We start from the raw sequence: 27,216 nt of genomic DNA on the forward strand, positions 1-27,216 counted from the left end.
GAGGAGCAGGGTCTGGGACACTGATATGTGTGTGCATGCCCTCAGTGTGTCTGCAAGGGGTGGGAAGAGCCGGGGAACTCTGCCTGGTCTCTGCCAGGAACCCTCTGGGTGTAAAAGCTGCTTGGAGCCTGCCTGACCCCCTCCCCTGTGCTGGGACACGGGTGCCACCCTGCCTGGCTTCCCGGCAGCCCAGGTGCTTTACTGTCACCGAGCCTGGGCTCTCTGCAGCACCACGGGCTGTGGGATCTGTCACAAGCCATAAATCACCCCGGGGATGGGCAGGAAGAGGTGGACAAAGGGGGTGGCACACCCGATGCTTCCCACAAAGAGCTCCTTGATACCATCGCAGGCTCGCAGTCTGACAACCCGGGCTTCCCGTATCACTGAGCTGCACGCGAGCAGCTGACTCAGCCGATAACCAGAGGATTACGGCTTCTCGTAACACCCAAGGTCAGAAAACAGTAGGAAATTCGGAGCATAATGCATTCCCCAACAAAGGACTGGGTGCAGCCCTGATGCAGAGCAGCAGGGCCCGTCCTCACCATTCTGGGTGCTTCCTGGCTGTCAATGAGGTGGGAATAACGCGATCCCCATCCGCGCTATTCCTCTGGGGCATAAGAGGAGAGCTTCCTGCTTGCATCCTTCCCAGGGCAGCTTCAGACAACCCCAGCAAGCCCAGAGATTGCCTGCCTTGGTCCCCTGGTCCCCATCTCCACCCCGTCCCCATCCCTGCTGCACCCTGCCACCCAGGCTGTCATCACCTCCTCAGATGAACGCACATTTTCCCCTGTATTTATTAATGAGGTGGATGTTTAGGATTTCTTTTTGTCTTTCACCCTAAAGAAATATGCCTGCTTTCTCTCAGGGGAGTCATCTTGCCTCAGCGTTTACTAACACCCCAGGTAAGGATGGAGATGTTTCAGTGAGGGCTGTTTGGAGAAGGCACACACACACAGATGCGTCCATAAACACCGATCTCAGTTACATTTACAGAAAGGCACCAAAACAGAGAAACCTCCCCCAGCTTCCTGCGCAATCTGCCATCAGCAGCCCGGGACGGGGCTGAGCTGGGGACAAGGCCGGGAGGCAGGAGGAGGGCAGGCAGAGACGGCGGCTGCACCCCGAGCCCCCCGCGGGCAGTGCTGGAGCCGTCCTGGGCCAGATCCGGCCTCTCCTCCATCGGGTGCAGCATCCCCCTGCCCTGGGCTCTGCCCCAGCCCGCGAGGCATCAGTGAGCACAGGAATGTTAACGGGGGTATCAATCCCTAAACGGGCAAGAGATAATTCCTAGCCTCTTTATCATCCGACATCGTGCTACAGAGAAGCTAGAAAACCATGAAGTCCTTCAAGCACTTTTCAAAAGGAAAAACCCTCGCGCTGTGCCAACTTTCTCATCAAGTTTTCACCGGAGAACTGTGCAAAGTGACGGAGCGGAGAGGTAGGATCAGGGGGGAGCTCTTCAGACACGAGCGCCCAACTCGTGCACAGCTCTGGACCCGAGGTGCTGTGGGTGCTCCCTGCTGCCAGCAGCGCTTTGCTTCAGCACCTGCAAATCCGCCGCGTCCTCAGAGGCCGGGTGTGGGGGCAGCCCCGCTCAGCCTGCGGGAACAAAATCAAAGGATTTGGCTGGGGAGGGCTGGGCTGGGCTCGTGCAGTCCCAAACCGCGGCGTGGGCTGGGCACCAGTGGCTGGGCTCATTCCTGTGTCTGCTGCTGCGAGTTCTTCGTGCCGTAAGCAGACCAGACCTCCCCTTGTGCCCGCTTTTATTCACGGTGGATGTGCTGCAACAGCACGCTTGGTCCTACAGAAGCCAAGCTGGAGTGAAACACTGGTTTCCTTTTTTCTTCCAAAATACAATCTGAAGTTCTTTGAGGTTTTGATATGGATATCCATAGTGTTTGTTTGCACTGAGACCCTCAAGAGAAGGTTAAAGAGGAAGAAACCCAAGGGGGGTGCTGCCAGCAGTGGGATTTTGCAGGGAGTTTCGTCCAGAAGCAGAAAGCATCAGCTTCTGCATGGCAGCCAGCAGCTGACAGCACTGAGCAGCACGGAGAAGGGCTGGAAGGAGGGCGGTAGGCATTGCATAGCATTTGCAGTAGATCATGCTTCAATTTCCAAGAAAGATAAAGCCTCTCCTGCTGCCAGATGATGATGCAAACGTGGTGCTGCTGGAAGAGCCGTGCCAGTGGCTGTGGTCGTGCTCGGCGCCAGGCTCAGCTGTCCCCAACACGGCACCGGGGCGCTCATCCCCCAGCCCCCAGGCAGCACCCGCAGCACCCTGCGGGGCATCGCCGCCTGTCCGCACCCTCTGGGCAGGATCCACCCCACTCACCGCTCGATGATGCTGTTGTTGAACTGGAGGTCGCACGTCACTGACTTCATCTGCTCCAGGAGCTCCTGCATCCTGCCGGACACACAGTGAGGGACTTACATGGGGGCTGCCCAGCGACCCCTGCCCGCTGGAGAAGCAGAAGCAATGGGTGACCAGCAGGGATGCCCCAAACCATGGTCACTGAGCTGGGATGACACCGGGCAGCCCCAGCCCTAGACCAGCCCTACAGAGCCGGAGCCCTCGCCCCAGCGCTGCCCCACAGCTCACGCTGAGGACAAGCAGCAGTCAGTGGCGCTGTCCCCACGGCATCAGGATGTCCGCGAGCCCTCTTCCAAACACTCACTGGAAAGCCATCTCCCGGCGGGCCTGGCTCAGGGGGATGGGCGAAGGCACCGGGGGGACCAGGGCCGGGCTCCGTTTCTCCGTCATGGCCATCTGGGGAAACGTGTCCAACGCCTGCAGAGATGGAGACACTTGGCAGCTCCAGCACCCAGCGAGCTGCTCGCTCTTGTCTCATCCATGGGTGCTGCGCGTGCGCAGCCTCTCCGTGGGCACCCTGCTTAGCCGAGGGACCAGAGGTTGACCAAACGCTTGGGGAAATGACACGTGTATGGTCACACCCAGCACACCACCTCTTCAGGAGAAGCAGAATGACCTAACCAAAGGGCATCGACCTGTGGCTGTGCTCCAAGGTGTCAGATAATCCATTGTGACAACTGGAGGTGACGCATCGTCTCTTCTACCGCTGCAATTTCCTGCCTGCTGAGTACAAACTAACTCCCCAGCGCCACGCAGTCAGTTTTGGACTGATAGTGCCACAGCCAAAGGTTTACCCAACCCTTGTTCTGCTCAGTGGAGCAAAGAAAACTCCCAAAACTCCAAGCATAACTCCAAAAATCTGCAGCAATTTGTTGAAATGTGCCCAGTGCTTCCCTCCCGAGTAGGGCAGCAGCGCGGGGACCTACGTGCTGCAGGCACTCCTGGCACTCCATCGCCTCCACGCCGCAGGTGCTGATGCGGTTGCTGAGCCTCTTCAGATGCTTTTTTGTCTCACACACCTTCCTAGAAAGGAAAACAGCGGCAAAAATTCCGGTCAGTGTTTGTCAGCGATGGGGGTTATCAGATATATTTTTTTTGTTTTAATTTGCATCACTTTCTGCAAACCATGCTGGGTCGGAGTTAAAATCCTGAGGGAAAGCAAATGAGTCACCACGGTGTGGTAACTGCAGCCGCCACAGGTGAGGCCGTCCAAACAGCACCGACAGCAAACTAATTAGGGGAAGCGTGGCTTACATGGGGGCCAGCTCCAGAGCATCGCTTCTGCCTCAGGTGCAGCTCCTCTGTCCCCCGCAGAGGACTGAGCTCCTATTGAAGGTGGGCACTGGGCTTTGCACCCCACCGCTGGGCTCTCCTTTCACACCTGAAGCCCGTGAAGGCCAGAAAAATCCCCCCTCAGCCCACCCTGCCCAGGCTCCAGCCCATGGGAACCCCTTTAGGTTTTGGGGCTGATCCCCTGATCCTGCCAGCTCTGGGGCAATGGGGCCGCACAGCCAGCAGGTGCCCCAGGAATGACACAGCTGTAGTATTAAAAAAGGTTTGGTTTGGCCTTTAAAAAAAAGGGAAGACTATTTAAGGTGAATGGTCCACCTCTGGTCCCCAGAAAACAGCCACCTCACCGCAAACCCTCGCTGCCAGTGGGAAGAAACTCAAAACAAGGCAATTACAACTGAAGCAAAAACAATTTTTAAATATCCAGTTGTGACTCACAATGCGTCCTGCTTAAGGACAGAAAAACAGATGCAAAAATACTCCGGGAAAACAAGCAGCAGCTTTTCTCCTTCCTCTGAGTAAAAGCAGAAGCCCTGCTTATGCACAGACGGGGCTCATCACTGCAGGGACAGATTTCATCCTGGGACAAAGCTCCCCCCGGAGTCAAGGGGAGATTTAAGAGCAGCGTGAAGGGATGTGGCAGGAGGTGAGCCCCCACCGTGGGTAATAATTTCTGTCCCAAAAACAAAACCTCACCGTGGTGAGGGTTTGCAGAGAGAAACCCCCAGCTTCGCCTGCTGAGGCTGGAAAGGGGAGGGCGCAGGGGAATGGCAGCGCCGACACTGCCCGCTGCCCCTGGAGACATTCTGGGCATCTCAGACAAATCCCTGGCCTAAAAATCCCCCCAGAAGTAAATCTAATGCAGATGCTCCATGCCAGAAATTGGGACCAGGTCAGAAGCTGGGTTCGATCCTAAGGCACTGTAGAAAATCATTCTCCTTCCACCCACGCGTACGGCCCATGGGAATGGACGATCCGCTCTACAAGCAACCTTGCAAGAAAAATGCAATTTCTGCAACATCCTCCTCTTCTAAACGCCTCCCCCTCACCCCGCTCCTTTCGTGCTGTAATAGGCAGTGGATTGTGCTCAATCACTGCAGGTTAATTTGCTCTTTGCATTATTCCCCAAATACCACTTAACATAAAATCTCTCCTAACAGGCAGATCCCTTTGTCTCAGCAGGAATTTTGTCCTGATAAAATAACCACCGAGGAGGGAATCCAGCTGCATCAAGGGGAGCTGCAAGTTCTTGTTGGACAGGGCTGGTTTCAGCCTTAAAAGAGCCTGGTATAGGATAAAAAGTGGATACACAGAAGGTTTGCTAACAGGCACACAGAGCTTCTCCGAGGCCTGAAACCCTCACTGCTGCTGGAGGGTTACGGGAAGCTCCCCTCGCCCACCCGGTGTCCCACGGGGCTGCGGTGGGACGGGAGCCCCAAACCCCATGTGTTGGTACCTCATCCTGCTGCCGTGCAGGACCAGGACGTCCTGGTACTGCCGCACACACTCGTCCTGGAAAATCAGCAGAACCTTCCTGGCCAAATGCCCCAAATTCACCCTAAACCAGGAGAGACAAGGGGGGAAGGGAGCAGACGTTATTTCTTGAAAGGCACGAAAATGAAAACCCCAGGTTAAGTATCAGTAGAACTGAAGCTGGCTCCCAAACAGGGGAAGAGGGACTGGACAAGTGGTGGTGCCAAGAAAATGAAACCAAAGCACGACAAAGAACAGATTTCAATTCCCCTCTTTCAACAGAAAATGAAAGGAGAATTTTTGAAGATAGAAAAGCCCCACGGGCACTGTGCCGCCAGGGAAAGTCAGGCAGGTACGAAAGCACTTTCCCAGAAGCAGACACATCCTAAATGAGCATTTCAGTGAATAAACGAGCCCCAAACTGAGCAAGCACAGTGGGAGCAGCTGGCCTGAAATGTTCTTGTCCCCCACAGGGCTCTTTGCCCCCTGGCAGCTCCCCGGCCCCAGCTCCGCAGAGATTTTTGCACGGTGCAGGAAGGTCTGGCACGGAGGAACCAGCACAGAAACCACCTGCCATAGGTGCTTAGGTCTTTCTCGAGATGAATGACCCAGGAACATTTTGTATCCCCTTGAGATGCACTCAGAAATGCCAAATGTCCGCCTGGCAACAGTTTGGGGCCAGAAGGGGAGGGGGTGCTGCTTACTTGTCCAGCTTGTGTATTTGCTCCTCGTTGTAGCCCAGCCCTGGGGGAGGAAAGATACAGGTCACCTGCTGGAGCAAGCTCCACGTGTTTTTGTGTTCATAACCCAATAAATGGGCAACTTCACAATGCCCAGATCATGGGGGGGGCTTTTCAGGGCTTCTTTCCCTGGGACTACTGTCATGGTACAGAAACCAGCAGAAACCATTTGTTTTCCCCCCAGGTCGGTGCAGGGATGCTGCTGCTGCAGGCAGCTTGGCTGGGCAGCCCCCCAGGTGCACCCCGGGACTCACGCGGACAGTTCCTGGCCTTCCTGAACTGCTTGTGTATGAGCTGCATCTTCTCCAGGCAGCACTCGATCTGCTGGATGCTGCGGAACGGGGACAGGGAAGGAGGCGTGAGGCCACAGGAGGAAAGCTAGGAGGTTGGGGTACCCTCCCCTGGCTACCCAGCTGGGCCCCAAAGTCACACTGAAAACAGCAAAACCTTCACGGGTATTTTGATAAAGCCGCTCTACAAACCTTTTGTCTTCATGCGCTTGTTGCCCATGCTGCACTAGCTCGGACAAAATGCCATCCAGTGCCCCCTGGAAGTCGTAGATGCTGTGGGAGCACTGGGAAAGCTCCTCCATGACCTGCAGGTGGGGAAGGGAAGTGGGGGCTGGCTGCTGCCAGCGCCGCCTGCACCCATGGGTGCTCCCAGCCCCTGCCTTGGTGCTCACCCTCTGCAGCCGGGTCTTTGCCACGGCCAAGTCCTTCAGAGCCGGCAGCCCGCTGCCTCCGGGAAGAGCCTCGTACCTGAGGAAAAGGAATATTCCTGAATATTCAGGAATGAAAATGAATAAACCATCACCTGGGCACAGAAACACGTCCCTGGGGGAGCTGGGCGGTGGTCGGCTCAGGCAATAAGTCCCAGTTCAGGTACCCAACCAGAGCCACAAGATGTAAAGAGCTGATCGGTAAAAACTCACCCCGTGGTGTCCCATTTGTTCCAAAATTGCTAATTTTATATGATCTGGCTCATGCTGGTTGGAGGGGGAGCACAGCACCCGGGCACAGCTCTCCCCCGCCCCCGCCTGCCTCCTCCTTGTGCTTACTCCACGATCGTGGGCTGCAACAGCCCAAAAACCCCGAGCAGGAGCCAGAGCCCAAGGACTCCTTCTGGGCTCACACAAAACCAGAGCCTGATAATTAAAAGCTGAAGCAAAGAGGGAGAAGCAGCCACGGCGGCTCACTTCCCACGCAGTCTGCACAAGGAGCAAAAAAAACCCTCTTGTGCTCCAGCTGCCAGCTCACTCCTGGAATTTATTTCTGATTATCCAGGCACCTTCGAGAGCCCCATATCTGAGCTGCGATACGGGGATGACGGCAGCAGCATCGGTGCCTCCCCAGGCTGCTGCACCGGTGCCTTTGTGGGTCCTGCCTGCCCCTGGTCCCAGCACCCAGCACCCACGCCGGCAGAGCCACCCCTGCACTTACAGCCCGCGGGTCTTCACCTCCATCAGCTGCAGGCTGGTGAGCACCGTGTTCACCCCTCTCCTCTGCTCCAAAACCCTTGAGCACTCTGATTTCAGGTTCCCGCTGTCACGAGAGAAAACAGCCCGTCCTGTTTTCTGCCTGCCCTGGCAGTGCCAGGGCTCAGTTTGTGGCTCCCCCCCCCCCGGCTGCTTGCTGGAAAATGAGGGGCTGGGGGCACTGAAAGGGGCGCAGGGGCTGGGTGGGAGGGTGCTGGTCAGTGGGCACTGCACAGGCACGGCGCAAGGAGCTCCTGCCCCAGGGGAATAGATAATATGGTGAAAATGCACAATGAAGATTTAATAATGAAGATGATGATGATGATGTTTTCCTCAGCATCTCCCAGACTGAAAAAAGTGACCCAAAGGTAGCGAAGGGGGGCAGGAACATCCTCAAACACTGAGCCCCCACCTGGGTGCAGTCCCCTTCCAGCCTGGCACCTGCGTCCCTAGCCTGGGGACGCTGCGCTCCCTCCCAGTGCCCCCACTGCCTGCCAGAGGCTGGGAAACCCCAAGCATTTCAACCCTTAACACAAATTTCCTGGTGGAACAGGGAGGTACGGGCGGACCCGGCACTCACATCACCCAGTGCAGGCCCCTGGCCACCAGCTCCTGGCAGCGCCGCAGCGCCTGGGCGATCCGCAGCGTCTGGTGCACAGTGCCCACCGCGCTCTGCAAGGCAAAGGGGTTGGACCCGATGATTTCTCAGGGTCCCTTCCAACCCGTACAATTCTGTGATTCTGTGAAAGGGACGGTACCAGTGGCTGGGTCCCCACTGCCAGGCTCCCTGTGGCCATCCCCACCTACCTTGGCGGTGCTGCAGTCGGCCACGACGTCCACCTTGGGGACAAACTTCGGAAAGTCGAGCGCCGCTGGAGAGATGGAGAGCAGTCAGCCAGGGGGCTTCGGGGAAGACCGGCAGGGATGGCTCCTGCCAGCCCTACAAACCCCCGAGCTGCTCAGGATGTCAGGAACAGGAGCAGCTGCTATGCTCGAGGCTTAGAGCAGCTCTCTGAGATATTTTGGAAACGTGGGTGAAGGCACGAGCCGCCTGCAAAGCGGGCAGCCACAGAGCAAACACGGTAACATCTAGGGGGGAACTGACCCTGAAACCTTCTAATCCTGCCCCAGCACCATCACCCTGCCACCTCCTGCTCTGCCTTGGACTCCATCAGGACGATCCTTTAAGCAAACCCCTCTGACATTGCCCACCCCATCCCCTGGACAGGGAACACTGCGGTGTGTCCCCGCCGAGGGTACTCACGGTCTCTGTATCTCACTCCTACCACCTCTTCTGGCTGCTCGGCGGAGCTCAGCAGGGTCAGCGGGTTGTGCTGCGTGGTTCTGCAGAAGCTGTGGGCCTGCAGGTTAGGATCCAGCTCGTACGGGTGACCTTCATAAAAATATTCTTGATGGTGGGGAGCTATGCTCGTTTGTTTGAAGACAGCGTCTAAAAACTTGCTGGTACTGAAAATGAAAAACAAAAAATGAAAGGATGGGGAATGAGCTGCAAGGTTTGTGTTCAGATTTCCATCGCTTTAGCAGGCTGCAAGCATCTCCTCGTGGCAAAACAGCGCAGAGGCCAGCGGGGCCTCTCCAGAGCTCAATTCCCAAATTCACCCAGCCTCTCCTGGGGGGGGGGGAGTCCTTACGTGTTGTAGGAGTGGATGTAGATGCGATGCGAGGAAGCCTGCTGCAGGGAGAAGACGTCGACCACGATCCTGTGCAGAATGTCATTGGTTTCTGCAAAAAACTGATCGAACCCCCAGCATTTCTCCTGATCCGCCTCCAGGATATTGGCCAGGATGGGTATGAGCTGGTCCTTCAGCCCCCTGCGGCAGCAAGAGGAGAATGAGGAGAGGTTTTGTGCCTATCGGTGTAACCATGAGCTGTAGTAGGGGGCTCGGCAGGGGCAGGGTGCAACTGCAGCCCCATGGGGAGTGGGGCCAGGATGCAGGACCCGCAGCACCACTGGGGACACTCACGCCGAGAGCTGGCAGGTGACGGGCAGCTCGTAGCTCCACTCGATGCTCCCGTTCTCCTGCCTCTGCACGCCCGCGATGGCCCCGGGGGGCTTCTCGGTGGTGATTTTGTACCTGGGGGGAGGAAATGGCTTGGTTTGTCCTCGTGGGTGAAAGGAGCCGGGAGACGTCCGTCTGGGCACCACGGCCCTCGGGTGCAGCAAAGAGGGAAAGGAGAGTGCATGAGTGGGCTGGGGAGGGCACAATTTACAAAAATAAATCAGAGGTAGAGAATAGCCCAAGAAATAGTCAAAAAGTTTCACAGGAACATTAACCCTAACTTCTCGTTCAACCGTTTAGCCCCCGAGGAAGCATTTGGAGGGTAAGCAGGACAAATGGACACAGACCCCCACCATGCTGTGTATGCTCCCCACACCGCCGAGAGTGTGTGGCCAGCCACAAGCTACGTTTCCAGGCTCTCTGGGTTTTACAGGATCGAGCTACCCTGCAGTCAGAGGGTGCTGCAGGCAGGCACTGAGCCGCCACCAGCTCGTCCTGCAGCCCCCAGCCGCGGCGCCCCCTCCCCAGGGTGCAGCGCTGAGCCTCCCGGTACCCACATGGTCTCCTTGTTCCTGCGGGGTCCCCCGAAGGGGACGAAGGGCAGGCTGCCGGTGGCAGCGTGGTAGAAGGTGACACCGATGCTCCACAGGTCGACAGTGACGCCGTAGGCCTTCTGCTGCGGCTTGCGCAGGACGGCTCGCTCGTACATGTCCGGGTGCTGGAGGGGCGAAGCAGAGAGCGGCACTGCCCTGGGGCATTTAAAACTGCTCCTTTGGGCCTCTTCTGCTGCGACCCCAAAAGAAAACGTGGCCCGGGATGCTGCAAGCAAAATGCTGACCCCCTCTCTTCGAAACTCATGGCCCCTTTGACTTGGGGCTCTGCAGGTCACCGCTCCTCCCCGTGAATCACCCGGCTGTTGGAGGGATGGGGACTGGGTCCCCCCAGGACACCCCGGGGCCACCAGGCCAGCACCGTGCTGTACTCACGAGATACTCCTCTGTCCCATAGACGGACACAAACTTTTCGTCGTCTTCCAGCTCTCGGGCAGCCCCAAAATCCGTCAGCTTGTAGATGCTCTGCCCATCTTCCCCCACCAGCCGCATGATGTTGCCGGGTTTGATGTCCCTGTGCACCACGCCGTTCTCGCGGAGGTGGTTCATCCCTGCCACTGGGAGCGAGGAGGGAAGCGTGGGCTCGGAGCTCTTTGCTCAAGCGGGCTTTGGGTGAATGCAGGGAACCAGAAGAAGAACCAGAGCGGGGACAGGCCCCAGGGCTGGCTGTGCATTAATGGGAACCAGCGTGACTTCGGGGAAAGGGAGACGAGGAGAGAGCACGTGGGGAAGCACAGCCCAGTCCCATTGCTGTTGGACAGGGAGATCCTCAGGTTCCCCCCAGAGCAGCGCTCACTGACCCAACCTGTCCCAGGTGTTATCTCTGACCATACAGGCTGCCCTAAATGCCCACAACCCCAGCATCGTGTGGTCCCAGCCCATCCCAGAGCCCCAGAAATGGGGACAGGGATGGGGACGGGGATGGGGACGGGGACGCGCGTGGCCCCTGCTCACCCACGCACTGCAGCACGACGAGGAACTCGGGCTCGGCCAAGCCGAAGGCGTTCGCTGGGTCCTCGAGGACGTTGAGCAAGCTGCCGCTCGAGCAGTACTCCATCACCAGCACCTTCTGCTTGCTGCTGCCCTGCAGCGGGGAGCGGCGGTGAGGGCGCGGGCGGCTGTCCCTGTCCCGGCACTGCTGGCACCATGGTTTCCGAGCCGCGGCCCCGCTTACCGTCTCCTCCACGGCAAATAACTTGACAATGTTTTTATGGTTCAGCTTCCTCAGCATCTCGAACTCCCTCATCTGCACCTCCTGCGGGCGGAGGTAACTGGCATTGTTGAAGACCTTCACAGCAACCAGCTCCCCTGATTTCTGGGAAAAGAGGAAAAGGAGAAAAAGGAAATGGAGCGTCACCCTGCCTGTGCCCCGAACAACTGCGTTAGCTCCAGCACTGCTCTCACAGCCCGCTCTGGATGCAAACTGTGCTCACAACAGAGCTTGCTTTCTTAACAGGTTTCCTCAGCCTTTGCTGTCTACGTTGCAAAAGCCAGAGATGCTGCTCAGCTCTGTTTGCTTCCTGCCTCTGAAGCCCATGTGCTCTGTGGGAGCGTGTTTATGCTGTTGTCACAGGTTTACGGCGGGGCTGGAGGCAGCCAGCCCCCGCCTGCTCTCTGCAGGACAGGGCTGCTTTCAAAGCATCCTCGCAGCCCCGAGCCCTGCAGAGGCAGCTTACTTAATAAACTTCAAAGGCCAGTGGGGCTGAAAGTCTCTGTTCCAGCCCTGGCAAGTGTTTGCATGATGTATGCAAATCGCCATGGATGGGGTTTTCAAAACCTCTGGGCATTCCCCAGAGCAGCTCCTGACGCGATGCAGGGGAGCGCCGGGCCAGCAGCACCCGCACTGTGAGCCCCAACGAGCCCTAAAAGCGGCCCTCACCCCACAGAGCTCTGCTGGGGGAAGCAGCCAGGGGAAAAAAATGATAATAAAACCCAAACAGCCCCAGCACTGCCGGCAGCTGCGGCTCATGGGAGGGCGAGGGCGAGCGGAGCATCCCCATACTGCGGGGCAGGAGGGCTGGGGCATGGGGGCACTGTGGTCCTGGGGTGGCCGCCACCCCCTATAACCCCCCCGGCACCCCCTCACCTTGTTGCGAGCTTTGTAGACGGAGGCCGTGGCACCCTGGCCCAGCAGGTCGTCCGTGCTCCAGAGGTAGTTGGGGGTGCTCTGCATCGCCTGCACCGCCGCTGCGGGGAAGCACAGAGGTCACCCCGGCAGCTGCTCGCATCCCCCTGCCCGGCCCCACCACCACGCCCAGCCGTTTGTCCGTCCGTCCGTCCGCTCCTGGCAGTGCACGGGGACGCCGACGGCACAGCATGGCCCTGGCAGGCAGCTCCCAGCCTCCTACCTCGCCGGCGCCGCTCTGCGCGAAGGGCTGCGCATGAGAGGCAGGGACGACGCCGTTGGTTCTGCCCAAAACCACCCGGCCGCTGGGACCTGTTGGGGCCGGCAGCAAAACACTGACAGATGCAAAAAAAAAAAAAAAAAAAAAAAAAAAAAAACACACAAAAAAAACACAACACAAGCAAACAGAGCTGCAAGGTGGAGGGAGGCACCTCCCCGCTGCGAGAATAGAAACCTATGGGATTGCAAAACTCGCTCTGCGAGAATCAGCTGCGGCTGGAGGAGGAAATGCTTCAGCTTCCTGCTCGAGAAAAAAATTCCCAGAGTTGCAGCCAGGCCGAGTTGCAGTCCCCAGGCCGGGGCTGGGACAGCCTCTGCTGAAGGCAAACAGCGCTGGGCACCGGCCAGCACCCAGCCCTGCCTGGGGCGGGCAGACGGGAGGCAAAGGCAGAGCAGGATGCGTGCCCAGGGGCTGTGCTCAGCCTCCGTCAGCGGTGCCAGGCTCCCGGGCACGGTCCTGCCGTGCCCGTTTGGTGCTGTGGGGTCAGTGCTGGCCCCAGCTGCACGGGATGCAGTATTGCACATGGGGATGTGCTCAGGGTGGGCTGCTGGCACTGTTCTGCTTAGGGAGCCACCGGGTGCTCCGGCCGGGTGCTCAAAGCCCCACCAGGGGCTTCTCCAGAGCAGAGAAGCCTGCAGCAGCTGGTCTTTTTCCAAGTCTTCTCCATAGCTCCGTGAGGAGATGGATTTATCATGACCTGTCCATCTCCAAGAGCTGCTTTGCAGAAGTTACAGGTCCCAGAGGCTTCCCACACCCAGCTGCAAGGACAGCTCAGCTCCTCCGGCCCTGCCCCAAAACCTCTCTGCTTGTGCAAGCCCAGCGTGCTCCCGGCAGCCGAGCCACACCGCGGCTGCTGCACGGCTCCAGTGGTGCCCACGCACCCTGGGACCACAAAATTATCCACGCAACCACGTTCATTCACCCCAGACTCTCCTGTTCCCTGGGGGTGTTCCTGCAGACCCCAGGTCCAGCTCCCTCCCGGCTGTGCCAGCACCGCAGAGCTCAGCAGCTCCCTGTCCCCGCAGGAGACACGGCCCCGGCAGCCTTTGAGCCTGCCCCAGGTAAAGCTGCCCCAAAGAAGCACAGAGAAGGCGAGAGGAAGCAGGTGCAGACAGAGCAAACAAGGCTGCCTCCCTCCCCAGCCGCAAACCCTTCCCCCATGTGTGTGCAGCACCAGATCCGGCCCGGCCCCAGCGCCTGCAAACACTGCCAGCGGCTTTCGGCAGCGAGCAAAGGGCAGAGGGGAGATTTCGGGACATTCCCCAGCCCTGGCTGCTCCCAAGCTGCACCTCCAGCGTCGCTCTCACTGTATTTCAGCGATCAAGGAGATCGAGGACTTTTCATCTCAGCAGGGAAAACCAAGGGGGGCCGTGGCGGGGCTCAGCGTCACCGTCCCCACATGCCCACGGGCTCAGTCACATAGCAATGCTTCAGCAGTGCCTCCGTGGGGTGTCCCCAGAGAAGGGCCAGAATTAGCCCCAGATGCTCAGATCCTGGTCCTGCTGGGGAAAAAGGCAGCGGGGAGGGCAAGGGGGTCACAGCCCAGGCCTGGAGCTGATGGATGAGGGGTGCACGGTGCGGGATGTGGGGTGCTCAGGGCACTCTCCCGCTGCCTGCACACCCAGCTCACTTTCCCTGCTCACTTTCTGGCTTCCAGTGCCCACACCTCACCTTGCCCAGCCTCAGCACCAGCATCCCGGGTCCCTCTGTCAGGAATTTCTTTAGGCTCACAGGAATGTGTCTAGGAGCTTTCCTGGCGGAACGAAGCCTGCATCAGTGTTTGAATCTGTGAGCACGAGACGCATGCAAAGAAAGGATGCGATGCTTCACTGCTCTGCACACAAACTCTGTGCCTAACTCGCTCGCTAATTACGGCCGAGCTTCGTTTCGCAGCCACGTGAGAGGCTGCCCCACAAACTGCGGCACGGTGCTGAGCCAGCAGGGCCCGGCGGCGGTCACGGCAGCCACAGAAGCAAAGCGCCGCATCGCCGAGATCAAAGTCATCTCACTGCATCTCAGCTAACGGGAAGAGAAAGGGACGGATGACTTCTCAAAGTCATTTCCAGCCTTGTTTGAGATGGGCTGGGGACGCTTCAGAAACCTTTCCCCACGCAGAAGAAAAACCACAGCTCGTTTCTCATCTCAGGCCTGCACCAAAACCGCGCCGATGAGAGCCGTTAAGGCCAGGAAGAGGCGAAGTGAAACCCGCCGAGGGAAATGCCGAAATTTCTTCCTGAGCTGCCCACGGGCGCCCTGCGCCCCTCGCCTGCTCCCACCCCGCTGCTGCCCCTCGCAGGACTCAGCTCCCTGCTGCAAAAAGAAACCGAAAGGAAGGCTTTAAGGCCATAACCCCCTGCCAGGTGTTCTCAGGTTTCTGACCCGTACTCGTGGGTTCAGCTTTCACCGACAATGAGCCGAGCTGGGCTGGTGATGGGTAAAGGCAGGCAGGAAATAACTAAAATACTTTATAACGCCCCAAAAGGATTATTGTCGGTTGTGCAGCAAGGCTCCTTGCAGTAGCAGGAAGGGAGTTGGGAAGGGAGGATTTGAGCAGGAAGGGAGCTCAGGAGGAAGGGATTTGAGCAGGAAAGGGATTCAGGAGACTGGATTTGAACAGGGAGGGAGTTCAAGAGGAAAGATTTTAGCAGGAACAGAGTTTGGAAGGAAGGATTTGAGCAGGAAGGGAGTCCAGGAGGAAGAATTTTAGCAGGGAGGGAGCTCAGGAGGAAGGGTTTTAGCAGGAAAGGGATTCAGAAGACTGGATTTTAGCAGGAAGGGAATTGGGAAGGAAGGATTTTAGCAGGAACAGAGTTTGGAAGGAAGGATTTTGGCAGGAAGGGAGTTCGGGAGGAAGGATTTTAGCAGGGAGGGAGCTCAGGAGGAAGGATTTAGCCATCAGCGCCTGCTCCAGGCGAGGGCAGCAGAGCCCCACCGATGCTGAAGCTCCCGCAGGGATCCGGCCCCGCGGCGGGGGGGGTCGGGGGGAGCCGCGCCCTCCCCGGGGCCGCAGCCCCGACCCCGCTCCCCCTTTTTTGCGCTAAAGGTGGGGGGAAAGGAGACGATCGGAAGGGGGCAAGGGGTTACAGCATCCTCCTCTGCGCTGCTGGAGAACCACAATCATTTGTCCCTATCATGTCCCTCCACTTCCTAGCTCGTGGTTATTAAAAAAAAAAAGAAAAAAAAGCACCCCTCAGCCTGCCCCCTGCAAATCAAGGGGGTCTCAGGGAGGGGGCTTCCCCTTCTGATCCGTTATCACCCAGGGGACTGATCCCGGAGCCTCACGGATAGCCCAGAGCAGCCCCAAAAAGTGGGGGCCTGCAGTTGGAGGTGCCCGGGTGGGGGGCACGGGGTGAGCGGCTGCCCCCAGCCCTGCTGCTGCACCCCAGGAGTGGGGGGCTCAGCCAGCCCCAGCCCACCTCCAGCACAGCACATCTGGATTCAGCATCAGCCGGGCTGTAATTAATTAATCCCCTCAAACCTAAACAAAGGGAATCCAAAATTACAAGCCCCTGATACAGTTTCCGGGCCACGTTCTGAAAAAGGCACACTGAAAAGCGGAGATGGAGGAAAAAAATGGTAATAATGTCGGTGACCCAATCCCTAATCTCGATCTTAAATCCTCTTTCCCAGAGAGGGGTTGAGGCCCGTCCTCTCCAGGAAAATGAGGAAGATTAAGCATTTTGCAATCAGGTCATTGCAAGGCAAGTTCATGCTCTGCCGAATCCTGTTATGAGGTTCGCGGGGGCCGAGCAGGAGCGGGGCTGGAAGCACACAAATGTTCCCCGGCTGCCCCCTGGCAAGCAGAGGTGCCCACCGCTGGGGAAGGAAGGAGCCTTGGGAGCCAGGGGCTGCAGACACCACCCATACCCATCCCTCGTGGCAGAAGGGATCCCCACTCGGCTGCAAAACTGCGCCTGGCATCCCCACCACTGGTGTTACTGGGGCACGCTTTGGGCTCTGGAAAGGGCAAGGCTGGACCACGCTCCTTGCCCACTTTATTCAAGTGCCCCGGCGCTATGAATGGTGACGTGGATTGCTGGATCCTGCAGATTCTTCCTCACTTACCAGAGCCAGCGATAATTCACACACCGTGCAAGGCCCGAGGCTGGTGGGGCTGCAGGGAAGGCACACGCAGGCGATGCTCACCCCTGCTCCCACTCGGGTACATGCATGCACGCTCGCGGGCACACGCACTCACTCGCACACACGCACGCCGTACATCATTTACTGGTGCCCATAGGTCAGTATTTCCACCATACCCAAAACATTTATTTCTCCAAAACTATTGCTAATGACAATGGATACATTTTGTAGCCCCAGTATGGATTTAACATTTCCAACACGTATACTCCTAATACTGTACAATACTGTACCAAAAAGAAAAAAAAAAGGATGTACCTCCATATTGTACAGTTATATATACAAAGTACAATTTTACACAGTTTAATATATACACCATATATATATTGGTGTAGAAGACATGAAACAATGGAAACTGTTTTAGCAAGAACATTCCATCCCACCAAACAACTGCTGTTAATAAAAACCAAAAAGCCAATGCACCACACGAGCCTGAGCCCACTATTGCAGGACTGAGGTTTCAGACCAACAAAGAACAAGGTTTCCAGACTTTGCAATCGAACTTTCTTACATTACAGTAGAACCATGACATCGCTGCTATTCTTGAAAATGCATCAGAGGTGGTTTCAATGATTGCCCTATTTTGGCTACATAGAGCTGGTCTTGTAAAGAACCTGCCGCTTACAAGTATTGCTCCAGCAGTTTGGCACACTCACGAGTCCAGTTCCATCGGACTTCATTTATTCGAATTACAGGGCTCTGCCTGGAGAGAAAGGCTGGTGAAGTCCACTTCAAAAGTAAAGTTACAACAGTGCCTTTAAAATGAAGGGTCCGTCTATTATTCCCACTGCAAACTGCTCAATATTTACCCTGTACGAAGCGTGGTATATCAAGTATTAGCGCAGTCAGGAGCTGCCCTCCCTCTCCGCCTTCGCCTCTTTTTGGCCCATATTCGAAAAATGACATTCTCGTCTCTAACTACGTTATAGGAAGCACAAAATAGAACAGAAAAAAAAATCTTACATTTTCCAGGCCTTGAACTGCTGCTTTGGCATCTCTTTGTCCACCAAAATAGACTCCGAGAGCCAAGCCTGGAAAGCGCTCGCTCTGCCTCCCGGCGCCTCACCTCGGGCCTTGTGCGGGCGCAGGGCAGCAGGTCAAGTATTCGTTTCAAGTACCGGGTTGTTGCACACATAAGAGACGAGCAGAAAAGCTGATCCAGAGAGAGGATTCTTAGAAAGTGACGTGTAAACTCAAACCCAAAAGTTCAGTCCAGCCCGCCAGTAAGTGCTCAACATTTCCTCAGGCCTGCAGGTCGGGAACGTTCTGCAGGGAACGTTTCGGCACGAGGGAGCATCGCTCCCCTCTGTGAAGGCCTCTGGTGCTACCAGTCCACTACAGAACAGCTTCACGTTGGTAATGGCGGTTGTGGGATGTTCGCCAATGCCAGAGATAAGCCCACAAAAAGGCTTAATATTTTTGTGAAAACTAAAAATTTCAAAATAAATAAATCCCCAGCTTGTTAAGCTCATTTTGCCTGTTCTGTACAGCCTCATTAGTGATGGGAGTGCCCAAATGCTTCCGTTTTCTTTTTAGCTTTTTTTAAAAAAAATCAATTTTCCTAGCTTGTGGGCGAGTAAATGCATTTGCGCTTTGCAGCACACTCCTGTACACCTCGGGCTTGATCCTGCCAAGCTTGGGCACCCCAATAACCTGGTCCACTGAATTAACACAAGCCTCAGCGCTGCCTCCCGCAAGGCACAGGCCTGCTGCTGTGCTGCACAGGGACCAGGGAGGTCGGCATCTCACCAAGCCCATCAGACACATCGCCTCGATGGGCATTTTCCCATCATTATGAGAAAGCTGGGCCCAGCTGAGAACATCATCGACCTTGGGTATCCCTTCCGCACACACCTCATGAAGCGACGGAGCATTCCAGTCCACCAGGGAAATGCATGCAAAGGATCTGAAGTGCTAACTAGAGACATTTATTTCTCTTGAAGAAACTCTCTCAAACGCTTAACGAAACCCAAAACCTATACAACGTTCACTGAATTTGAGGTTCTGACACACATAGGAAAAGAAATGAGGCAGCAAACTCCATCTGCAGTGACCTCTTCTGTCTTAACATCGCTGGAGGGATCCCAAACGTGCCAACAGCCGAGCGACTGCTCGCCCTACACCCAGTGCAAGGTGAGAATTGTAACAGATGGAATTTCTTGCCAAACTCTGAAGTGTTTTGATTCTGTAAAGAAATTTATGAGAACTTGGTTATCTTAACCTACTTTTGTGCAAGAACAATCTTGCCTTAAAAAAAAAAAATCCAACAAAACCCCCCAAAATCAAACATATGAGGTATTCATCACAGGAAACCCAAAGACTCCTTTTAAACAGGTATCAAAATACATACATATACAACGTGTTTCTTCCTGCTGTCACAGTGCACTCTAATTATTTAATCATTTTCATTGCAACAAAATATCCAGTACAGATAAAATGAGAAAAGCTCACTCACGTCCCATTGCTTTGACATGAAGAACGAATTTACAATTTATCAACTGTGAGCCTTTGGATTACCCTAGAAAGGCAGAAATTTAGCAATCATTAAAGCACACTGCTCAATTCCCAACAAGGGAAATAAAACATAAAAGGTTAGAGCTTCAGAAACTGTTAAGATTGATCACCTAAAATTGTATTTTATTTTAAAAGTTTTGCTTTGGATTATTTCAATCCAACATTTGATGAACAAGAACTCTTTGTTCATACAAAGCACTATCAAACAGACATACGTTATTCCAGTTATCAAACACTTCTTGTCTTTATATTTGACACATACATTACATAAAAGTCATGAAAGAATTTCCATGGAAGAGCTAATATTTCTTCTGAATATGAAGATATGAATCAACAGTGATACCTCCCCAAGCAAACCACTGTGTCTTATTTGTCCACACTATGTTGGTCTCTTCTACAAGATGCCCACTGGTTTTGCAGGGTGGTGTTGCTATTTCCAGTTTTTCTCTCCCACCTCTCCTGCAACGAACGGTACCAAAACGCTCAACGGCAATGTCCTCTCAGCCTGGTACGTTCACAGAGTGAAGCAGACGAGCTAGAATTTCCTTTTTGTGTTCTCTCTCCTATGTGTGCGCATGTGTGTGCATGTCCTGCTGGCTGGACAGGCCCAGGTCAGGTGGAAGAGGAAAAGTTCTTCACGCTGCCATATTGCTTGCTGTAAGTTTTAAGTGTCAATCACAGTGCACACCAAAATTCCAGTTGAGTTGCTCAATATACAGTTTATGCTGCTAAGCACATTCCCCTTGACAGGATTGTCCCAGAGCTGTGGATGCTAGAGATAAGCATAGTAATTCACATACAGACAGTTGCTGTTACAGTAACCTGACGTCTTTATCTCTCGATTTCCATTCATACTTCAGACCTCGAAGACAGAAAAGAGCATCTCCTCCAAATGTGCTGTGTGTGGCTGGACACTTATTCTTAGAAACGTGAATGCTAGGCATAAAAATATAAAGAAAATAAGGCATTACAAATGAGTCAAAGTAAATTTCACAGAGATCCTGCTCTTGACACAGATTAACTTTGGTCGTTCACGACCAAACAAAACAAAAGCAAAAATTCCCTACGTAAAGTAAATGCCAGAAAGTTCTGCCTGAGCGAAAAATTGCAAGTTTAGTTCTTTTTCCCCAAAAGACCAAGTGATTCCTTGGTGGTAGAAGTCCATCAGAACCTGAGAGCAAAGTTCGCTGGTCGCTGTTGGGGATCCTTCCCTGTGAGGTGATCAGGGCACGGTCCAGTGACAGTCGCGCGTGTACCGCAGTGCTTCCCAGGGAGAACCGCCGCTACAGATCAGCTAAGGAAAAATGAATCGCAGAAGTGTTCTCACTGAAACCTTTCTGGTGTCCCCCAGTTGTCATAGGTTCTTAATTAAGAGCACAAAGAAAGTTGGTCTTTTAAATAAACGCCGCTAATATGGGTATATTACTGCTGTGGAGATGGGTACGTGTGTAGGGGAGGGATGGGGACACAGTAAAAACCCTGCTCATTTCTCCAAGCAACATCCTTCAATCAGTCAGAAAAGTACATTTAAGAAATTGTTCTCAGTTAAGTTTTGCTTGTTTTTAAATTACTAAGTGCCAATTATAATGACATTGCAGTCACAAGGAAGCTAAAGTGTGGGAAACCCATACATTTAAAAGAAAAAGATAAATGGAAGAGGAAAATGACTTCTCTTATCTTGTCCTTGCCTGAATTTTTTTGATGAAAACACAAGATGTGCAGCTACTTTTTAAACCCCAAAAAACCTTGGCAACAAGGTGAACTAAGGGTCAGAGTCTCCTCACTCGTGGGACCGCGAGATCTTCTTCACTGTTGTAAGTGGCACATGCCTTTTTTTTTTTTTTTTAAATTAAATAAATGTTTGCATTGTGGAAAATTCTCAGTAGAGTACAAAAAGAGTTCATGCAGCCTGCTGGCGGCTGAAGCATTTGCTGTCTACCATATAAATACATACACCAAGAATCATTCACATGTCTGCAGAGTCCTACGAAGGCATGCCATCTACCAAAGAACACGCAGGGAAGCCACTCCAGAAGCTGCATGCTGTCACGTCACCGTCCCAAGCAGCGTTTCTTACACCACTCTATAAGAGCAGAGACCCCTAAAGCAGTTCACAGCGGTCACAGCCACTGACCCGAGCATTTACAGCCAGAAACAGGGAGAAGATACAAAGCTTGAGAACTTCTGATTGAAGTTTTACAGTGCTTGTAATTGGGATTTTGGTAAGGATCCATCTTGATATATGATCAAAACAAGAACGTGTGCGTTAGTAAATGAACTCCCATGAGAGTATGCTAGATTTCAGAAGTTAACTTGTTTTTACATTCAGTCTCCTGAGACCACACACCACATCATAGCCTACGGGCCGAAAATTACACTGGAAAACAATAAAGCTGTTTTTAAATATGGGAGAGCAAAAAGGGGGAAAACAGCTAGATTGTCCATAAGCAACCACTGGGCTCTCTCTTATGCTCCTAAACCTCAGGAACATATTTGTTTATATTTGCACAGACACATATTACATATAACTCCACAAAATCTAAGAGCGTTCCAGAGTAAACTATTTTTCATGACAAGTGTCGTCTAAAGGATGAGGCTGGACAGCCAAGAGCTTTGGCCCAGCAGGGAGGAACGGGGCAGCAAACAAACAAAACCCAAGGATGTAATGGAAGTTGAGACAGACCCTTAACCACAGTGGCACCAGCGGGCGACGTAATAATAATGCACAAGAAACAGGCATGTCCAAGCTCCACGTAACTAGTGGCACCAAAACATGCAATAGACTAAAATCTATCCTATTGTTTCCCTGTGATAAATGAAACACAGAATATATAAGTCACTACACCAGTATTCAGAACAGGATGCCACCAAATATTTCTTTCAGTGGCCAAACACTTTGAACAAGGCATCAACAAGAAACCAAGATCCAACTCATCACTATTTTGTGTTTTCCTCCTCAGCTTCACAGTGACCCGATAGTGGATTTCCTAAGCGTGGCACGAAGCGTTTTGCCTTACAAACATCACTGATGCGGGTACATGGGACGAGGTTGTTACCACTTAATTCACTCCCAGGAAGAGCTCCCAGCAGTAAGTAGCAGTTCACAACTAACCTTCAGCTGAAGTTCAAAAATTAGTTAAATAGGAATTGCGATGTCTTTAGCAGAGTCTTTTCATCTGAAACAATACAGCTATATCCACAGTGCAGCATCAAGTTTGTCAGACAGTACAGGACTTGTCAGTAGGCTGCTGAGATGCAGAGGAGGCAACGCCAGGGCTTGTGGCGTTTGATTTGGGGAAAACTGTAGGCTTAGGCCGAGTCGCTGGAGGTTTCACCTGGGTGGCCATTTTGACCGACTTCACTGGCCTGAAGGTGCAGGGTATGTCGCCGGCGGTGCTAGCGCTGCGCTGGAAAGCTGGTTCAGTGTCCTTGAGGATCTGAGTGTGCAGAGGGCTGGAAGGTTCGGAGGTGGGGGCCACCACTGGAGAGGTTTTCAAAGGCTCCAGGGTGTCGAGGACGACATCTGGCGCGTGCTTGACGCTGCTTTGCCTCTCCAGCTCCCGCAGCTCGTTCAGAGCAGAGTTCATCGTAGCTTCAATGTCCTGCAAACACAAAAGAGAAACCGAGTCAGTCACAGAACCCAGACACATAAATAGAGAGATAAAAGTCAGTCTTGAAGAACTACATATTTGTTTTCAGACTGTAAAACCAACGCTCAAATCAATTAGCTGGTTGATGACCTTCAGGTGCCAAAGTAAAACTCATGACAAACTATACTTGCTACATACCATTATATACTGAAGTGAAAAAGCAGGGAACAAAATATAATTGCTAACACTTTCTTGATGCTCATCTAGTCCCTTACTGATCCCAGGGTTTCCAGATGCTGCTTGGAATTCAAAGCTGACTCCAAGCCCAACATGCAGCAACAAACACAAGAGCATGCTGTTAAAATGCTGGGATCCACTCCTGTATTTTAACGGGTAGGTGAGATTCAGGAGAGCAAACTCTTAAAGAACGGAAAAAAAGGGCCTGATGATTTTGACACTGCTGATGGGCCACACTGAGTGCTGAAATCCTCGTGTGATGTCGCCCCATCAGTCTCCCTGCCGCCCAAGCAGCCTTACCTTCCCGGAGCGGTATTACATGGGACGCAAAACTTTAATGTTTTAAAAAACACAGAAATATCAGAAACATACACAGAAGCTCAAGTTGACACTTCTCTGTCCTCTTATAAAATATTACAGTTATTAACAACTGAACAAAAAAACCTTTGCTATTTAAAAAAAAATAGGCTTTTTTGTTCTCGGCTATATGAGGACCTACATGTCTGCTGGAGCCTGCCTGCAGAGCCCACTGGTGCACAGAACTCACTGGAGAGCAGAGGAGCTTAGCCTTTCTGTGACTCACAGTTTGGCTGCAGCTTTTTAGCTTCCTTAGAGGTTTTTCAGGGGGTGGGGAAGGTAAATCAGTCAAGGAATGGTGGAAGAAACCAGAGACAGAAATCCGACACCTCCAAGTCTATCTTGAGGCCAGGCAGATTTTACTTATGAAGTTAGGGAAAAATATGTAAAATGCATGATCATTGTTAGATGGTGTTAGAACAGATACTGCAGGGCTAAGAAAAACTAATTTAACACAGGTCTCCCCAGCCCCCTTCCCCCTTCTTCTTTTTTCCTCCCCAGACTTCTCCAGTGAAAACAATGGACTTAACATTCTGGCAGGAAGAAGAGACAGAACAACTTCAGTTAGAGCTTGATTGAAAAAACAAAAAACGATTTATGTCAACCAAAGCCTTGGAAGGACAATGAAATATGAAGACAAGAACTGTATATTATGATTCCACTGGAACATATGGGGTAAAGATATTCAGGAGGCCAAAATACATCTTTTTATCAGAATGTTGCAGATTTTTATTTGGACCTTATTTATTACTTGATGTTGCTGTCTTGTGAATAAAAACGTAGTTTAATTTTTCCACATCTCCTCTCCACATCTTTAGAAATCTACAGACTGCTGAATGAAAAGAGGCGAAGAAGTCAGGTCCCCCTGGAGCGGACTTTGTAATCTGAGACCCAGGAATTCCTTGGCTTTAGATAGATCCACCACATACTGAAAACAGTTGGTATAGCAAGCATACATGTGCAGGCACATCTAACTCTTGGGAACAGGAGAAAGGGAAGATCCTTCAGAGAACATGGGAATCTGCAACATTTACATCATTCCCCCCTTTAGTAGCTGTCATTTTTTCAAATACATCTGACTGTCAATTGTTTTCTGCTCTACTTGTGAAGTCACCGAGGTGTAGATGCAAAGACACCATTTGTGTTTCTGTTAACAGGTCGCTGCTGTGGCAGCCTACGGTCACAAACTCAGGGATGCAACAGGTTCTGTGCGGAGATGTGCACTGCACAGAGATGAAGAATGTGTAATAGACTAGCCTGCGTCAAAACCAGCAAAGACTAAGAAAAATAATAAGCACAGCTTTCCCTTTAAGCTGCACAGGAAGAATTTGAGAAGACTGTTTCCTTGTTGTACGGTCAGTACGTGGAGTTAGTCCCAACGCAGAGCGCTGTGATGTTGAAGTGCAGCTGTACATGCCTTGGTAGCCTGCCCTCATGTCATGGCACTTGTCTAAATGAATAACTAATGAAATCTAGGGGAGTATTACATTCAGAGTTGGTTTCTAATCACACCGGACCCTGCAAGCGTATAAAGATGGCACTGTGAGCACCATACAACTCAGCAGCCTGCTGTTATTTTGACTGTACTACTACATACGCTTCCAATGTCTAACCACAGGCAAGTTTGCACAACTGACAGAAGAATTTAAAATTGACACTAAATACTTCACTTTTCTCATGTCTTGAAGTTATGATTGTTTAATTTTTTGCTGACAGCTTTCGAATCTGCGTAACTTTCTGAAGTGGACATTTTTATTGTTGAAACTGAATTCTGAGTAATGAACAGGGCCAAGTTTTTATGGAGCAAGGACCTGCCTGTTTATCTTCATTCATGAAAGCAGTCTCAGCGGCTAACACAAAATGAGGCTGAAAGATTAAACTCAAGTGTTGTAAGTTAATATTGCATTGCTAGAAGGGAAGGGATAGGAAATCAGTTTGGACTTTGCATTGTAACATTTAGTCGTATCCACCACCATCCTTTAAATCTATAAAAGAAAAGTGTTGAAGGCAAAGCTCTCCCATTTACCTGTGCAATCACTTCAGGGTCCATGGGCCGGTGGTTGTTGAAGCTCTTTGACCTCCCTGCTGTCACAGTTTTCCGGATCTGCGGGCTGTCTATCCTGTTCTTCAGAGATGAGTGTCGGCTGATAGAATTGAGGCTGCCGTGGCCACTGATGGAGCATTTGTCTGGAACCTCCTTGGGAAGACTTTGGCTCATTATGGGCTGAGATGAGGGTCTGGAACCGGCTATGGCTCCTGGGGAGGCTGGTTCTGCCATTGAGCTACCTAGTCCGTGGCTGTCACTTTGACGGAAGGCTCTTCTGATGCTGCCTGACTCTGGTTTCTTTCTTTGCCTTCAGTCACAAAAGCAAAACAAGTCAATAAAAGCAGAAACACGTAATGGGCTGCAATTTGAAGATATCCCCCCAAAACAACACAGAGGACAATGGGAAGAGACATAAAGATGCCCAGATTACAAATACACCCAGGTTTTTAGGAGTCACTGTGAAACAGTAAAGTTATAAACCATTCCATTTAACACATCTAATAACACGACTCTGGCAGCTGTGCACATTCATACCAAAAACAGAAAGCTTGGATGGAATGTAATTAACTTGGTCATGAAGTAAATCTTTTATATTTGAACAAAAAAAACCCTCCGTGCCATCAACAGGTTTTGATGATGTGTTTTTATTACATTTGAAGAGCAGAGCTACAATTTTTGACTGGAGGACACAGTATAAGTCTACTAAGCTCCTGGCCCAAGGCATCAAGTTATTATTTTCAGAGATTGGCAAGCAAAGAACCCCATAGTTTGGGGTTAACGATCGTTTCCAGTATTTGCTGGTGGTAACAGAGACTTCTTTTGCATTGCTTTAGCAGGACCATGAGGTATTATTGATAAAGGGCTACAGACAAACCAAAATATGTCAAATGATAAAGCTGGTCCAAACAATTTAGTTTCTACCCCAGCACCATGAGGTCTGACAGCATGATTCCATTCAAATTATACAAAGGCCATCGCAGCAGAATACTTTATGCCATAGGTCTGAAGCTTGGCATCCATTATACAGGGAAGGATCCATTTATATATAGCACCAGCCCCATGAATAACTGCAAGAAAGTGTTAACTCCAGTAGGATTTTGGCATCCAAATAATAATTCAGTGGGTGGCACAACTGTCATTGCGAAACCATCTGATTTAATTTTGCCCAAGTCTGTTCACACATAGGTCAGAAGATTCATTCCTAAAGAAAAAACAACAAAATGAGTCTTATGCTACTATTGCTAAATATCAATTTCCCTAGTAAAGGGAAAAATACTGGAGTGGACATTACCCAGGCTTCTTACAAACACTACATTTAATGCTACCAAAAATCAGCAGATGGTGAAGCTGCAAAGGTCTGCTCATTATATAAATCTTTCCATAACTGACAGCATGGCATACTTCAATGGCTCATACAATAAATATCAAAGAAAGCACAGATCCCAAGCTGAGACAGGCTAGTACAGCTTTAGTGATATCAACAGAGCTCTGCTGACTCCCATAAACTAAGGGCCAGGCTCTGTGTAGGACATTAGCTCATAAAAACATTAACAGAAATATATCCTCTTTAAAGGTTTGGACTTGCTACAGTCTGTTAAACTAACTAAAGGTTAAAAATATCCACTCCCATAGAACTGTAACTATCATATTAATACCTTCGCTGCACAACATACAGAGGTGAGGCTTTTTTAATAGAAATGAAATAATCAAAGATTTGGGGAATAATCTAACGCAAAATAATTAAAGATCAAGAAATTTAGTCTCTTAATAAAAATCTGAGAAATTAAGCTGGTAAGTTGACTGTTGGCTAAGGTAACAATTTCTAATTGAGCAGGTAAAGTTGGAGCAACAGGGAGACGTGCTGTTTCACTGCAAGCATATGGTTAGTAACCCAAGGTGAGAAGTACTGGAGAAACAGAATGTCACAGGCAACGCCAGATGGTGGG

At 52.0% G+C, this 27,216-nt stretch overlaps 2 protein-coding genes across 19 annotated transcripts in view; both read right to left on the minus strand.

The window, feature by feature from the left end:
• Nucleotides 1–965: 965 nt before the first annotated feature.
• On the minus strand, nucleotides 966–13,817 carry IKBKE (inhibitor of nuclear factor kappa B kinase subunit epsilon). 5 transcript variants are annotated; one of them, XM_040536297.1, is made up of 22 exons: nucleotides 13,693–13,817; nucleotides 12,329–12,417; nucleotides 12,067–12,167; nucleotides 11,155–11,295; nucleotides 10,935–11,064; nucleotides 10,356–10,537; nucleotides 9,927–10,087; nucleotides 9,334–9,444; nucleotides 9,001–9,180; nucleotides 8,613–8,815; nucleotides 8,156–8,220; nucleotides 7,929–8,020; nucleotides 7,314–7,415; nucleotides 6,557–6,632; nucleotides 6,357–6,469; nucleotides 6,129–6,205; nucleotides 5,839–5,878; nucleotides 5,118–5,219; nucleotides 3,298–3,394; nucleotides 2,676–2,788; nucleotides 2,333–2,404; nucleotides 966–1,599 (listed from the first exon to the last, which is right to left on the minus strand). In XM_040536297.1, the coding sequence occupies exons 3-22, from the start codon at nucleotides 12,151–12,153 to the stop codon at nucleotides 1,566–1,568; spliced, it is 2,178 nt and encodes a 725-aa protein (XP_040392231.1). In that variant the 5' UTR covers nucleotides 12,154–12,167; nucleotides 12,329–12,417; nucleotides 13,693–13,817; the 3' UTR covers nucleotides 966–1,565. The 5 variants fall into 5 exon arrangements, with proteins under 5 accessions (XP_040392231.1, XP_040392228.1, XP_040392229.1 ...); XM_040536294.1 differs by having other exon boundaries at nucleotides 10,935–11,295; XM_040536295.1 differs by lacking the exon at nucleotides 13,693–13,817 and having other exon boundaries at nucleotides 12,329–13,512.
• Nucleotides 13,818–16,629: 2,812 nt separating this feature from the next.
• The window catches only part of SRGAP2 (SLIT-ROBO Rho GTPase activating protein 2), a 106,349-nt gene continuing 95,762 nt past the window's right edge, over nucleotides 16,630–27,216 (minus strand). For 7 of the 14 annotated variants that reach the window (XM_040535450.1, XM_040535448.1, XM_040535451.1 and 4 more), the window contains 2 exons: nucleotides 25,250–25,577; nucleotides 16,630–22,641 (listed from right to left, as the gene is read on the minus strand). In XM_040535450.1, the coding sequence (XP_040391384.1) occupies nucleotides 22,258–22,641; nucleotides 25,250–25,577 (712 nt within the window). In that variant the 3' untranslated portion in view covers nucleotides 16,630–22,257. Of the gene's footprint in view, nucleotides 22,642–25,249; nucleotides 25,578–25,898; nucleotides 26,472–27,216 lie in introns of those variants that run through there. The other 7 variants (XR_005814432.1, XM_040535459.1, XM_040535457.1 and 4 more) reach the window with 2 other exon arrangements.

The sequence above is a fragment of the Cygnus olor genome, chromosome 24 (genome assembly GCF_009769625.2).
Source record: "Cygnus olor isolate bCygOlo1 chromosome 24, bCygOlo1.pri.v2, whole genome shotgun sequence".
Taxonomy (NCBI): Eukaryota; Metazoa; Chordata; class Aves; order Anseriformes; family Anatidae; genus Cygnus; species Cygnus olor.

Coding starts and splice junctions, on each gene's coding strand:
- IKBKE (XM_040536294.1), bottom strand. CDS start 12,153: ATGCAGAGCACCCCCAACTACCTCTGGAGCACGGACGACCTGCTGGGC. Junction 8,816..9,000: donor TACATCCACTCCTACAACAC/GTAAGGACTCCC, acceptor TTTCATTTTCAG/TACCAGCAAGTTTTTAGACG. Junction 8,021..8,155: donor CCGACTGCAGCACCGCCAAG/GTAGGTGGGGAT, acceptor TTTGCCTTGCAG/AGCGCGGTGGGCACTGTGCA.